The 14,551-nt window shown below is 48.3% G+C and overlaps 1 protein-coding gene across 2 annotated transcripts in view; it reads left to right on the top strand.

Annotated features, from left to right (window-relative positions):
* USP37 (ubiquitin specific peptidase 37) overlaps positions 1–14,157 on the top strand; it is a 65,777-nt gene extending 51,620 nt beyond the window's left edge. For both annotated transcript variants that reach the window (XM_056111619.1, XM_056111618.1), the window contains 7 exons: positions 919–1,174; positions 3,206–3,372; positions 6,989–7,049; positions 10,059–10,174; positions 10,627–10,696; positions 11,557–11,695; positions 13,779–14,157. In XM_056111619.1, coding sequence (XP_055967594.1) covers positions 919–1,174; positions 3,206–3,372; positions 6,989–7,049; positions 10,059–10,174; positions 10,627–10,696; positions 11,557–11,695; positions 13,779–13,866 — 897 coding nt within the window. In that variant the 3' untranslated portion in view covers positions 13,867–14,157. The remainder of the gene's footprint in view (positions 1–918; positions 1,175–3,205; positions 3,373–6,988; positions 7,050–10,058; positions 10,175–10,626; positions 10,697–11,556; positions 11,696–13,778) is intronic.
* The last annotated feature ends 394 nt before the right edge of the window (positions 14,158–14,551 follow it).

Below are 14,551 nucleotides of genomic sequence, written 5' to 3'. Positions count from 1 at the left end.
TTCTGTATTCATCCTCAAGTAATTACTTGTTCTATTTTGGTACTAGTTGGATATGGGGGAACCATGATAAATGTTTTGCATCAAGAGGCCAGCCTGGTAATTCAAATGCATGACTACATCATCGTCTGTCTATCTTGACATTTGAGAGGAGCATGGGCAAACCAGACGTTCCACATACAGAGCATGTGCCTCAAAGAAACATGTTTTCTTGGAGTTTGTGCCATTTTATGCAACTGGTTTTATTTTGGATCTCCCTTAAGTTCATTTTTGTTCTGACTTTCTCCTCATCTCTCTTTTAAGCTATTAGTTTGGTTACCATGAATGAAAAATGACTAAGTCAGAAGTATTCCAGAAATGAAAGTTAATTCAGAAAATAGCTTCTGAGTATTTACTTGCTGTGTTTTTTTATTTTGGTGTTTACCGGGTGGGAGGCGGGGCTTGGGATGTTCCTCCAAGGTAACAGTGCTTTGCAGCACTCATCCTGGGCTCAATCCCCACACCCCATCTAGTCCCCAGACCACTGCCAAGAACGATCTCTGAGCCCAGAGCCAGGAGTAAGCCCTGAATAGTGTTGGGTATGCACCCCCCCCCCCAAAAAAAGTAAAAAGAAGTACTACATATAGTGATAGACTATTTACAGTATATTCCAAATGTATTTGGGAGAAAAGCCACCCAAAATACGTTGAGTAGTTATCTCCCAAGTGCTGGATTCTGAATGTCTTTAAAAGAAACTTTGGTGTACCTGCTGAGTTTATGTATTAGGTAGTTGTATTAGGTAGTTACTAGCCTTTGGTTGTTGAATAATTCAAGCATCAAAGAAAGGAAACTTTGTTGACATAAACTCTCACTTCAGAGTCTTTGAAGATTGCTGTATTTGTATGCATTCCTGTTTCCTCTAAAAATGATTCTCTTGTTCAGGATTCCAAATTCTGCAGAACAGAGCCTGGGAAGGCTGAGCTGGAGACCCCAGGGTTGGAAGGGATGAGTGAGGAAGAGCTTCTAGCCGCCGTGTTAGAGATCAGTAAACGAGAAACTTCACCGTCTCTGAGTCACGACGATGACGACAAACCAACCAGCAGCCCCGACACTGGATTCGCAGAAGATGATATTCAAGAAATGCCCGAAAATCCAGACTCTGTGGAACCCGAGAAACCCAGAACGGCTGCAGAGCTGGGTAGGTTTGGTGAAAATAAGGATTCCTTGGACAAGGTATAAAGTATAACTGTGTTTTACAGTGGTACACTACTGGTTAAAATGTGGCTTTAGATGTACATCGAGAGCAAAAATGCACTCTTGGGTGCACTGGATAATGTATGTCACTTTGGATCACTTTCTCTCACCACTAGGTCACAAACTTGAATGATTCAGTTTTCATTTTTCTGAGTCACAGCTACACCAGTGGGAGCCAAAGTAATCAGAGTACAGTGGGTCAGGCACTTGCCTTGCATGCAGCTGGCCCAGGTTCGATCCCTGGCACCAACAGCACCAGGAGTGAAGTTCCTGAGAGCAGAGCCAGGAGTAACCCCTGAGTATTGCTGGGTGTTATCCCCACCCCACCCCCAAATAAAAGTTACACCAAATTTTAATGTATAGTGTAAGTTCTCTCTTCTTTGCATAGAGGTCTTAGTCTCGTGGTCCTGGCTGTATCATTTGTATGAAATTTTAAATAGTTTACCCTGTTTTGTTTCAGTCTGGGGCCACACCCAGCTGTGCTCTGGGCTGACTCCTGGCTCTGCACTCAGGGATCACTTCCGGCAGGCTCAGGGAACCATATGGGGATGCCGGCAATAGAACCCAATTGGCCACATGCAAGGCAAGCGCCCTTCCCGCTGTGCTATCACTCTGCCCCGATTTTAACCTTTTTGAGATTCATTTTTCATATTTTTTTATATAGGGATATACCAGATATAGCTCAAAGGTACTTTTGTGCTGGCAGGGATGTTGGCTCATTCCTGACTTTTCTAAGGGATTATAACTTAGTAATGCCAGGGACTGAACTGAGGTCAGCTCTGCAAGGCAAACCCATTGACCTGTCTCCCTGCCCCTTCCTATTTTTTTTCTTTTTTATGGGAATTTAATTGTAAAGATCAACTTTTTTTTTACTTTGATAAAGTAATTGTGTGCATCCATATTAAATGTCCTCTGCTCCCCGCTCTCACCCGTGTTAAAAGTTAACGAGGGCCAGAACGTAGCCCAGAGGGCTCAGAACATGCTTTGCGTGATGCCGTTCCCAGTCCAGTCCTGGCTCAGAAGTTCCCCTGAGTACCGGCAGGTGGGCTTAAAAACAAAAACAGAACTGTTAGGGAAACAAAGAACCAGAGGAAGGGCCAGCGCAGCAATAATCGGGCATTTGTGACCAGAGAAACAAAAAGTAAATAACTCCATTTTCAAATACCCAGAAGGAGCTCCTGACCCTCCTGTCTCCTTTCCAGAAGTGAAATTACTTGGTACCCTCGTCCCCTGGGGAATGTTAAGCTAGCAGACAGGAAGTGCCCCTAATCGCAACCGGAGCTGCCGCGGCCTCTGGATTGCGCAGGTATTCTGAGTGGGTGGCATTGCCCACTTCGGGAAATAGTAACTGAGACATGGAGAAGGAACCAAAAGGAAAGAGGAAGGTGGTTCTGATTTTCCGGGGTTAATGCTTTTAAACAGAGAGATCGCCATGGACTTGTTCAGTACATGAACAAGTGGATTTTGGGGTGGCGTGAGGGGACTGGGTGCTCGGGGTTTTCTCCTGTCTCTGTGCTGGGATCGTCCCTGGTGGTGATGGGGGGACGAGGTGCTATGCAGAGATGGAACCGGAGTCACCGGCCCTTGGGCCAGCACCTCAGTGTCTGTTCTCGCTCTCCAGCCTGTTGCTTTTGAGTGTCTCATCTGTTGGGGAAAAGGTTCCTGGCATTTAGTAAGTTGGGGGCTGGAGCGATGATATATCACGCAGGGTGCTGCCTTGCGTGCGTCCGACCCAACACCCTCCATGGTCCGCTAGGCTCTGTCACCCAAGACCCCAAGAACCAAAACTAGATGAGTAAGAGACCAAGGATGTTACTCAGTGGCCGAGTAACCTCGAGTTTAGGCACAGTGTGACAGGATGAATACTGTATTTCCCAGCACGTCCTGCATGAGTTTAGCAGTAGGTGGCGCCCTTGTCCCCAGATTTCAGTCCGTATGAGATGACCTCCCGTTTGTGTCCATTCTGCCGCTTCAGATCCTGCCGGTTTTACTGAGATCACCAAAGACTGTGATGAGAATAAAGAGAACAAGACTCCGGAAGGCTCTCAGGGAGAGGTCGATTGGCTTCAGCAGTACGACATGGAGCGTGAGCGAGAAGAACAAGAGCTGCAGCAGGCGTTGGCCCAGAGCCTCCAGGAGCAAGTAAGACACGCTTGTCATGCGGCTTTCTCTGCCTGCCCGCCTTTCCCACAGAGTAGAGTGCTCCGGGTGCCGCCGAGCACTTGTGTCAGGCATGATCCAGGTAGTTTGCATATAGGAAGTTGTTCTTGTTGGAGTTTTGGGGGTTGGGGGCATATGGGAAACCCGCATCCAGTGGTGCTCAGGGCTGACTCCTGACTCGGTGCTCAGGAGTCACTCCTGGTGGACTTGGGGGACTAAATGCGAAGCTGAGGATCGAACCTGGGTCACCCCCATGCACGGCAAGTGCCCGACCCGCTGTACTGTTGCCCCAGCCCCTGCCGAGGGTCATTCGTTCTCAAAACGAAAGGCTTCTTTGGGACTTTACCTTGGATTTGGATACAACGAGCAGGCTTTCATTCTTTGAAAATCCAAAGGTGATAGAATATACATCGTTAGTTACCTCCTCTTTAATTCATTGCATGCAGGATAGGGCTTTTGAAATCATCCATCCCTAGGCCCACTTATATTTTGTAAGCTGTAGAGATCGTGCACTGGGATTTTATCCTTAATATCCTTAATATTTTTAGGCCACTATCTGCGGTTCACAGTATGAATTTTTTGATTCACTTGAACCCAGAATAGTATCTGACGTTTTAGGTACTGCTCACAGACTACCATTTACTGCTCCAGATGCATAACCTGTTCTCCATTTATGCTTGACAGAGCTGGTTGGCTTTGTTGTTGTTGCTCCTGCTATACCTGGTATTTTTCAGGGCCCCAGCTCACCTGCCAGAGGTGCTCAGGGGCTGGGTGGTGCCATGTTGCTCCCCGGGCCTTGTACACGGCCTCTCCCACAGAAGCTGTATCCCTGGCCCCGAAAGCTGTTGGTTTTCTTCTTGTCGCAGTCTTCTGAGGTTCCTAAGGATTATGTATTCCTTATCCTTTGCAGTGCCATCCAGGTACTGTTGGGAATAAGACTGTACCTAGTCTCCCTCAAGTGTATGCAGAGGGTATCCACAGAATGATCAAATTCAGAAATCTGATTTCTCTCAAACATTGTTACTCAGTCCTAGCTTCACGCTAATCGTATCTGGGGAGTTATAAAGACCCTTGTGGGGGCCGGAGCAACAGTACGGCAGATAAGGCATTTGTTTTGCACGTAGCCAACCTGGGTTCAATCACTGGCATTCCATATGGTCCCCCGAGCACTGCCAGGAGTAATTTATGAGTGCAGAGTCAGGAGTTACCCCTGAGCATCGCCGGGTATGACCCAAAAAGCAAAAAATAAAGAACGTCATGTCTGGTGTCAGGCACCATATGGCTCCTGGCCACCACTGGGAATAGCTCCTGTTTTTGTTTTTTTGTTTTTTTTGTTTTTTTTTTGAAAAAAAAAACTGATATCTGGATTGTTCTGTCTCTTAGAATTGTAAAGTAATCGACCATAGGGTATGGTGTGGTTATTTGGATGTCTTCCTTCCTCTCCTCATCCTCTCCCCCCTCTCTTTCCTTTGTGTCTTCTAATAAAGGTGATTTTTCTTTTAACTCCCCCAGTTATTCTAAAATGTGACCAGATTAAGAACTGCTCCTTTATTTTTTGTTTTGTTTTGTTTTGAGGCCACATCTAACTCTGCTCAGGGCTTACTACTCTGCACTCAGAGATCACTCCTGGCAGGCTCTGTGACCATAGTGAATACCAGGAATTGGCACCTGGTTCTGTCTCGTGCTATACTGTCTCTCCAGCCCAAGTGTAAAGAGCTGTTGCTTTAAAACTGTTTCCTAGCCAGTCTGTGTTCTTTATAAGAAGTACTTCTCTGGCTGTCTTGTCAAGTTGTATGTATGCCCAGCTATTTTATAAATATATTCTTTTTTTTTTTTGCTTTTTTGGGTCACACCTGGAGATGCACAGGGGCTACTCCTGGTTCTGTGCTCAGGAATTACTCCTGGTAGTGCTTGGGGGGACCATATGAAATGCTGCGGATTGAACCTGGGTCAGCCACATGCAAGGCAAACGCCCTACTAGCTACACTATCGCTCCAGCCCCTATGTTCATTTGTTTTTGTTTTTTTTGTTTTTGTTTTTGTTTTAATTTTTACTAGTGAGACACCATGAGGTACAGTTGTAGATTTACAAATTTTTGTGCTTGGGTTTCAATTATACAATGATCAAATACCCATCCCTCCACCAGTGCCCATTTCCCACCACCACGGATCCCAGTATCCCTCCCACCCCCCATCCCCCCACCCCACCCTGTCTCTGTGGCAGGGCATTTCCTTTTGTTCTCTCTCTCCTTTTGGGTGATGTGGTTTACAAAAGAGGCATTGAGTGGCAATCATGTTTGGTCTATAGTCTACTTTCAGCATGCTTCTCCCATCCTGGGAAGATCCTCGAAACACGCTTTATTTGGTGCTCCCTTCTCTATCTGAGCTGCTTTTTCCCCTAGCATGTGTGGCTGACCTCCAAGCCATGGAGCAGAATTCCTGGTACTAATTTCGGCCACCCTTGGGTGTTAGTCTCCTATTTTGTTACTTTCTGTTCCCCAGATGAATGCAATCTTTCTATGTCTATCCCTCTCTTTCTGACTCATTTCACTTAGCATGATACTTTCCATGTAGTACCACTTGTATATAAATTTCATGGCTTCATCTTTTCTAACAGCTACATAGTACTCCATTGTGTAGATGTACCAAAGTTTCTTTAACCAGTCATCTGTTCTCAGGCACTCAGGTTTTTTCCAGATTCTGGCTATTGTGAAGAGTGCTGCATGTTCATTTGTTTTAACGCGAAAGGCCACGGTCTCATTTGTAACCTGTATTTTAGGGAGCAAGTTGAGCAAACCCATTTTCATAGACAAATGAAGAGTATTTGAGAAAAGTACAAAGTAATTCTGTTTAAATGATATATTGTGTTTATTCTGCATCATTTGTAGGTAATCGTTTTTTAGAAGATGAGGGCAAAAATGTTTTGGTCACTATTTCCCTATTAGCAACTGGCTACATATCTGCCATGTACCAGGTATATAGTAGAGACAGATGAAGGGGAAGGAGAATTATCCTGTTGTCACATGGATTGGCCTTTAGTTCACATGGCAAACATCACCACTAGAAGAAATGACACTTGGTTGTTGTATTTTGTTTTTTTAGTTCCAGGGTTTGTACCTGGGGCCTCACATATGCAGAGTGAGCTCTTCCCACTGGACCACCTTCCTGGCCCCAGAGAGGGCTTTTTTTTTTTTTTAAATTTTTTTTTTATTAGTGAAACACCATGAGGTACAGTTGTAGATTTACAATTTTTTGTGCTTGGGTTTGATTATACAATGATCAGATACCCATCCCTCCACCAGTGCCCATTTTCCACCACCATGGATAATATCCCCCCACCCCCATCCCCCCATCCCCCCCTGCCTCTGTGGCAGGGCAGTCCCCTGTGTTCTCTCCAGAGAGGGCTTTTTAACCCACAGCTCATGTGTTACTAGGATGGTACTGGGGAAAGTTCTACATAGCCCTAGAAAGTCATTGCAAGTAGATAAGCTCACAGACACATTATTTGAAAGGACTTTCCAAATACTTCATTTTATCCCTGTTAAATAAATGAAATCAATATGTCTTTAAGTACCCTAATTTGGTTTTTGTCCCTGTAGGAAGCGTGGGAACAGAAAGAAGACGATGACCTCAAAAGAGCGACAGAGTTAAGTCTTCAAGGTATAGACTGCTTAATTTACCTTCCTCCCTCACCCCACCCCCCCCGCCCACCCCCAGCCCTGTGACGTGACACAGGAAAACATAGAAGATATTTTAACTTTGGGTTTTGTTTTACATGAGAGGGGCGGTTTTGGGGTGGATTTTCTGTTCTCTTTTGGGCCATACCCACTTCTGTCGGGTTACTCACAGGCAGTGCTGGGAATGGAACCCAGGGTTGCGGCACTTGGGACCTGTGACTCCCCAGCCAGTTGTTTTTAATAGTAATGAATCCTAACATCTCCAGGTGAAGAAGTAGGACCTTACAGACTGCCAGACTGCTTGTAGAAGCAGAACTGAGAGATTGCTTCTAGAAGTAGAACTGAGAGGCCACTTCTAGAAGTAGAACCTTAGAGACTGCTTCTAGAAGTGGTATTTTCCCTCCTACCCAGAGGAAACTGCTAATCTAAACTTTGTCGGTCATCAATAACTTGACTGGAGAAATAATAATAGTTTGGCCATCTTATCCTTAGGCTCTGCATATGTATATGATAGAAATGACATGTATTACATATGTCATATACATATATAGTAGTAGTTTGGGGGCCACACCCAGAGGTGCTTGGGGTCTTGCCCAACTCGGTGCTCAGGGGTCAGTTTATACAGTGTGTGGGTTGGGTCTGGGCCTCCTGCGTGCCAAGCATACGCTCCCAGTAATAGGCCCGGGGGCAGCAGTTAGTAAGCCTCCCCTGGGGAGACAGGCACTGTAAGGAGTGAGTGTGAGAATGAGGTTCCACAGTCACGGCCTGTGGCCAGGCAGGTGCCGGAGCCCACAGAGACCGTCCCGGGAGGTGACTTGCTGTGTCTCTCCAGCTCCTTCTGTGCTGCAGTGAGTGTTTCAAGCTAGGACAGATACCACGGCATGCAGAGGGGACAGAGGAAGCGTTCCATGTTAAATGCACCCTAGGCTCTGCCAGGCCTCCCAGTCTCCAGGTGCTACAGTGGTGGTGCTTCGATCTACATATTTTTCCCCTCTATTATTATTACTGATTTTTTTCTTATCCTTTCAACAAAATTTTTTTTTCATTTTTTTAAAAATTTTGTGTGAAGGTTTGAACCCAGGGCCTCACACATGCAATTCACCCAGCCACCTCCTTTCTCTCCATGTGTATGCATGCATATATATATAGAGAGAGAGAGGAGAGATTAGATTTTTCAGTGATTCCTCTGAACCATGTCAGAGGTCTTTCATGCAGAATAGCTGTATGGAAAGTCTAAAATTGTTGTTTGCAGGTTTAGAAGATCGTCTCTCCTTGTTTGTTTTGTAGAGACATTCGGAGATGGGGTCTGGGCCTTTTATTTTTCTGGACTTTTTTTTTTATTGAATCACTGTGAGATACACAGTTACGGAGCTATTCTTGATTGAGTTTCAGTCGTACAGTGTTCCATCACCCATCCTTTCACCAGTGTCCATTTCCCACCACCAGTGTCCCCATTTCCCCCTGCCACCTCCACCCCCTGTATTCTCTCTTCCGGGGAGGAGGGCCACACCCAGGAGCACCGATGCAGTGTCAGAGGCTAAGCACTGGCCTCCAACATGAAGGACGGTGGTGCTCCAGCCCCAGATTAATATGTCCCTTGGAGCCCCTATGATACAATTTGGGTTAGTTAGCAACCTGTCTTGTGTTTCATTTTGATCTAGACACGTGTGACCTTAGTTCCACAAAGTCTTCATGGTTCCTTCTCATCTCTCTGTGAAAAATCTCCTTTGGGGGGGGGGGCATGTTTGATGTTTGGGGGGACTACACCAGATGTCAGGGCTTACTCCTCACTCAGCTCAGGGATCACTTCTGACAGGGCTCAGGGACCATTATACAGTACCAGGGATTGAACCCAAGTCAGCCACATGCAAGGCAAGAGCCCTCTCCACTGTGCTATCTCTCCATTACTGGCCCTTTTTTTTGTGATTTATTTGGAGGGGAGGTGGTTTGGGGATTTTTTTGTGGGGGGCGGGGGGTGGATTTGCTTTTTGTTTGGTGTTTTGTTGCTGAACACACACCCAGCTGTGTTCGGGGCTTACCAGCTCTACATTTGGGGACCAAACCTGCTCAGCTTCACGCAGGGCAAGTACCTTACTCACTGTCCTGTCTGGCCCCTTTGCAAGCGGTTTTCTATGACGCTTTCTGTTTATTGGTTTTGTATTTTGGTTTTGGGCCACACCCAGTAGTGCTTGGGGGCTCCTCCTGGCTCTGCACTCAGGGATCACTCCTGTTGGTGCTCAGTGGAATATGTGGGGTGTCGGGGATCAAACCCCCCCAGGTGAGCCACATGCCAGGCAAGCGCCCAACCCACTGTACTATCTCTCTGGCCCCTTATAAGACTTTCTTTGCTCTGTGTGTATGGTGGCAAAACACCTTTTTTTTTTTTTTTTTTTTTTTTTTTTTTGCTTTTTGGGTCACACCTGGCGATGCACAGGGGTTCCTCCTGGCTCTGCACTCAGGAATTCCTCCTGGCAGTGGTGCTCAGGGGACCATATGGGATGCTGGGAATCGAACTCGGGTCAGCCGCGTGCAAGGCAAATGCCCTACCCGCTGTGCTATCACTCCAGCCCCACAACATACCACTTCTGTTCTACAGAATTTAGTGAAATTGCATTCAATTCTATTCTGGATGTGTTTGTAGGGCACACAGTGATGCCTGAGGGTTCCTCCTGACTCAGTGAGGAGAGCTCTCTTTCTCTCGCTCTCTCTCGCTCTCTCGCTCTCTCTCGCTCACTCTCTCTGTGGTCCCTTGGTTTGCTCCTTTCTCATGAGAGTCATGTCACCTTTTACATATTTCAGGGTCAAAGGAGCACTTGTTTTTGTAGGTTTCTGGTGCCTTAAAATGGTTTTCCCCAGAGTGGGCAAGGTGCATCGCAACCCGTGTGTTTCCTCAGGGTGATGGATGTGTTCCTGGAGCGGTTTCTTTTCGTGGTTTCTGTTGAACAGCTTTTACCCACCCCTGCTCTCGTGCCTCCCCCCTCCCCCCCCCCAGAGTTCAACAGCTCTCTGCTGGATTCCCTGGGCTCCGACGAGGACTCTGGAAACGAGGATGTCTTGGAGATGGAGTACACGGAAGCCGAAGCAGAGGAACTCAAGAGAAACGCTGAGGTGGGGAGCGGTCCCTTCCAGAGAACGTGTGTGCAGTACAGATCGGGTCTGGGGGACGGCAGGGGAGCTCGGTGCTCTGCCCCCGGCGCCACTGCGAGGCCTGGGTCATCACTGTCCTGAGAGCACCTGATCCCTCCCTCAGGCCCACCAAGCACCTGTGACTCACAGGACAGCCAGGGCAGTGGGGAGGGGAGGGTGGGGGTGAGGGGAGCAGGGGTGCCAGCCGCTGCAGTGGCTGCCACTGTGGGTACGTGGATGAGAGTGGCTGAGTGTCCCATCACCGTCGCTCTGCGGCCAGGAGCTGACACTAGCAACCAGAGCAGCCGCTGGGTTTCACCGCGTCTCTCTAGCGCACACCGAGACAGCATGTGTCAGCTTCCACAGGACATTCCGCGGTCACGTTTGCCTTTGTCGAGGTGGAAAGGTAAAGTTGCTCCCATCGTCTTTTCCAGACAGGAAATCTTCCTCATTCTTACCGGCTCATCAGCGTCGTCAGTCACATCGGAAGCACTTCTTCTTCAGGTGAGTGGGCACTGTTTGGGCTTCAGTGATTTGTCAAGGGGTTGAGGGAATAGTATTTGCTCCTTACTAGGTTGCTCTGTGCCTGGATTTGTACATTAAAAAGGGGGGAGGGGGCTTATTCTATCATTATTATTATCATCATCATCATCATCATCATCATCGGGCTGGAGCAATAGCACAGTGGTAGGTCATTTGCCTTGCACGTGGCTGACCTGGGTTTGATTCCTCCACCCCTCTTGGAGAGCCCGGTAAGCTACCGAGAGTATGCCGCACGCACGGCAGAGCCTGACAAGCTTCCCGTGACATATTCGATATGCCAAACACAGTATAACAAGTCTCACAATGGTCCAGCTCTAGCAAATCAGTGAACAGTGGGAGGACAATGCTACAATGCTACGATTATTATTATTAAATCACTATGAATTACAAAGTTGTTCATGACTGAGTCTAGACATACAGTGTTCCAGCACCAGTCCATTAACTGGTGTCCACTACCCTCCACCAATGTCCTGAGTTTCCCTCCTGCCCCCAGCCTGCCTCTACGATAGGCACTTTTTTCTCTTTCTTTTTTCCTCTTTTATTCCCCCTTTTAATCACTGTGGTTTGCAGTACTCTTACTGATAGGGTGTTAGACATATTTTACCTCCTTTGTTTGTTTGTTTGTTTTGGGGTGACACGTGGCAGTGCTCAGGGGTTACTCTTGGCTCTGCACCCAGGAATCACTCCTGGTGGTGCTCAAGGGACCATACGGGATGCCGGGGATTGAACCTGGGTCGGCTGAGTGCAAGGCAAATGCCCTGTCTGCTTTACTATCCTCCAGCCCCCCAGAATCCTCAATTCTAAGACCTTGTGTCTTTCAGGCCATTACATTAGTGATGTGTATGACATAAAGAAGCAGGCGTGGTTCACTTACAATGATCTGGAGGTGTCGAAAATCCAAGAGTCTTCTGTGCAGACTGATCGGGATCGAAGCGGTTACATCTTCTTCTACATGCACAAGTAAGAGCCTTGACTGTGTCTGGAGCCCTGGGTTAACTCTCCCTTGAAATCTCCCTCCTCAGGGAGGATAAGAATGTTCCCGTTGCTTAATCGACGAACAGTCCTGGGGAGTTAGTTGGTCACCTTTGCTTAGAGTTCGGCTCTTGATATTTTCCTTTAAGTCCAGGGGATTTTGCTTTCAGCTGAGACTCATTTGCTCTTTACAAGCAGCATCTACATACTGCAGGCGACTGAAGACTGGTTTTTTGTTTGGGGGACACGCCCCGCAGTGCTCGGGGCTTCCTCTTAGCTCCATGCTCAGGGACCATTCCTGGTGTTGTGATGGAACTGTATGTGGTGGTGGGGACCAAACCAGGGTCACCCACACGCAAGGCACCGTAACACTTTACTGTCTCTCTGGCCCAACACTGATTTGGGTTTTTGTTGTTGCTGCTGCTGTTTTTGCTTGTTTAGATTTGGGCGTGTGTGTGTCTGTGTCTGTGTGTTTTCAAGCATGTGTTCAGAAGGCAATGGAACCCAGGATGTGGTGCTGCTTGGACCCTTCAGTGTTAGGGTTTCTCCAGGGTGCTGGCCATTGGACCAGGACTCTCTCCTGGACTGTCTCCCCAGCCCCAGAAAGAGCTTTTTGATAAAATCCAGTCTATCGGATCTTTTTTCCATCTTGTTTGGGTTGGGGGTGGTGGTTTTGTTTGGGGGCCACAGAAGATAGCCCCACGTGGTGCTCAGGGGTCACTCCCAGCAGTGTTCGGGGGGATGGGGCCCAGGCCACCTCTGTGTGAAGCGTGAGGTCAGCTCTGCTGCACGCTCTCCAGTGCACTCAGATCCTTCGGCCTCCACGTGTCTCGGCTAAAGCGCCTGGTTTCTATGAATGGGAACGACGCAGCACTCTGCTGTAAGTTACCTTTGCCAGGCCGTTTCCCTCCCAGTCCCACAGCCCTGCCCTGAAAATCAGTATTCAGGGGCCAAAGAGATAGTATAGCCGGTGAGGCGCTTGCTTTTTTGTTTGTTTTGTTTTTCTGTTTTGGGGGTCACACCGGGCGATGCTCAGGAGTTACTCCTGGCTCCACACTCAGAAGTTAACTCCTGGTGGTGCTCCGGGGACCCCATAGGGTGCTGGAGATCGAACTTGGGTGGGCTGCGTGCAAGGCAAGTGCCCGACCTGCTGTACTGTTGCTCTGGCCACTAAGACTCTGCTGTGCTTGTGGCACTGCATATGATCCCAGAGTGCCATCAGGAGTGATCCCTGAGCATAGAGCCAGGAGTTCAGTGAGCCTTGAGCACCCACCTGCTATGGTCTTACTCACAGTCACAGTCCTCCCGTTATTCATCGATTTGCTCGAGCTGGCCCAGTAACATCTCCATCGTGAGACTTGTTACTAGATTTGGCATATCGGATACACCACGGGTAGCTTGCCAGGCTTTGCCGTGCAGGTGAGATACTCTCGGTAGCTTGCCAGGCTCTCCGAGAGGGGCGGAGGAATCAAACTCAGGTCAGCCATGTTGGCTGCATGCAAGGCAAACGCCCTACCTCTGTGCTATCGCTCCAGCCTATAGTCTTACTAACAAACAGAAAATCAGTGCTGGAGCCAGCGCTATACTACAGCAAGTGAGGCACTTGCTTTGCACGCAGCTGATCTGGGTTCCATACCCGCATCCCATATGGTCCCTTGAGCAGCACCAGAAGTGATTCCTGAGTGCAGAGCCAGGAGTAACCCCCAAGCACCACCAGGTGTCACCCCCCCCCCCAAAAGAAAATCAATGCTCTGGATTTAGATGATCAAATTAATGGTGTGCGTATTTAATAAAATTTGGGCACCAAGGGGCTAGAGAGAGAGTACAGTGGGTTGGGCATTTGCCTTGCACTCAGCTGACGTAGGTTTGACCCCCGACATCCTATGTGGTCCCTGAGCCATGCCAGGAGTGATCCCTGAGGACCAGGAGTAAGCCGGGAGCACTGCTGAGGGTGCCCCCCTCCCGCCCCCCAAAATGTAGGCACTAAATGGGCGTATGCAGGCTTTTTCAATGTCTGGGTTTGGGTTCCTCGTTTGATTTTTGCTGATGGGGTTTCCTGTTTCCTTTGAAGGGAGATCTTTGACGAGCTGCTGGAAACAGAAAAGAACTCTCTGGCAGTGAACGCCGAGGTGGGGAAGAGCGCGCGGCAGGCCTCCTGAGGCCCGCAGGGATGCCCCGTGCGTCTGCACGTCTCGGACTGCCCCGCCTCGCCTGCCTTCCGCCCGAGGACATGGGCCTCCGCTCGAGACCGGAGCAACACACAGCTCAGGGCCGCCCAAACGACGAGGGTGCGGGGATGCAGTGTGCTCCACACTACCTGCTCCATGGAAGCTTGGGTCTCACGTCGGTCACTGATGATCCTCCCTTTCTCCTACACAAGCGGCACTTCCTTTTTGTCTTGGGAGTACCTGTTGTAAATATATATATATATATATATATATATATACATATATATACGTATTTATATATATGTATATTTGTGTGAGTGTGTGTGTGTGTGTGTGTGTGTGTGTGTGTGTACGTGTGCTCATATGTATGTACTTGCGCACACATTTATGTGGAATGGATGGAGCCTTAAAAGAGTTAGGGTGAGCCACCAGAGTATGCCTGCTCAAAATTAATAGCACAGTAGTTTGGAGAAGAAACAAAGTTGCCAGAGTCCCCCTCACCCAAGAAGTGTGTGGAACATGTTCTCCTGTCCTGGTCTCCACACGTTTCTTACCCGTGGGCTTGGGGCTGGCGTGATCCTCGAGTACTTCCGCTCGAGTCTGTCTCTTTTGTGTGTGTTTCTTTCTGATACAGCCCATGGAAAGCCAGCTCTCCGTGTTGCACTCATGACACTTT

This window comes from Sorex fumeus, unplaced genomic scaffold (assembly GCF_029834395.1).
Source record: "Sorex fumeus unplaced genomic scaffold, SorFum_2.1 ptg000014l, whole genome shotgun sequence".
NCBI lineage: Eukaryota > Metazoa > Chordata > Mammalia > Eulipotyphla > Soricidae > Sorex > Sorex fumeus.
Note: the sequence above shows the minus strand (reverse complement) of the source record. Positions and strands in the feature narration are given on the sequence as shown.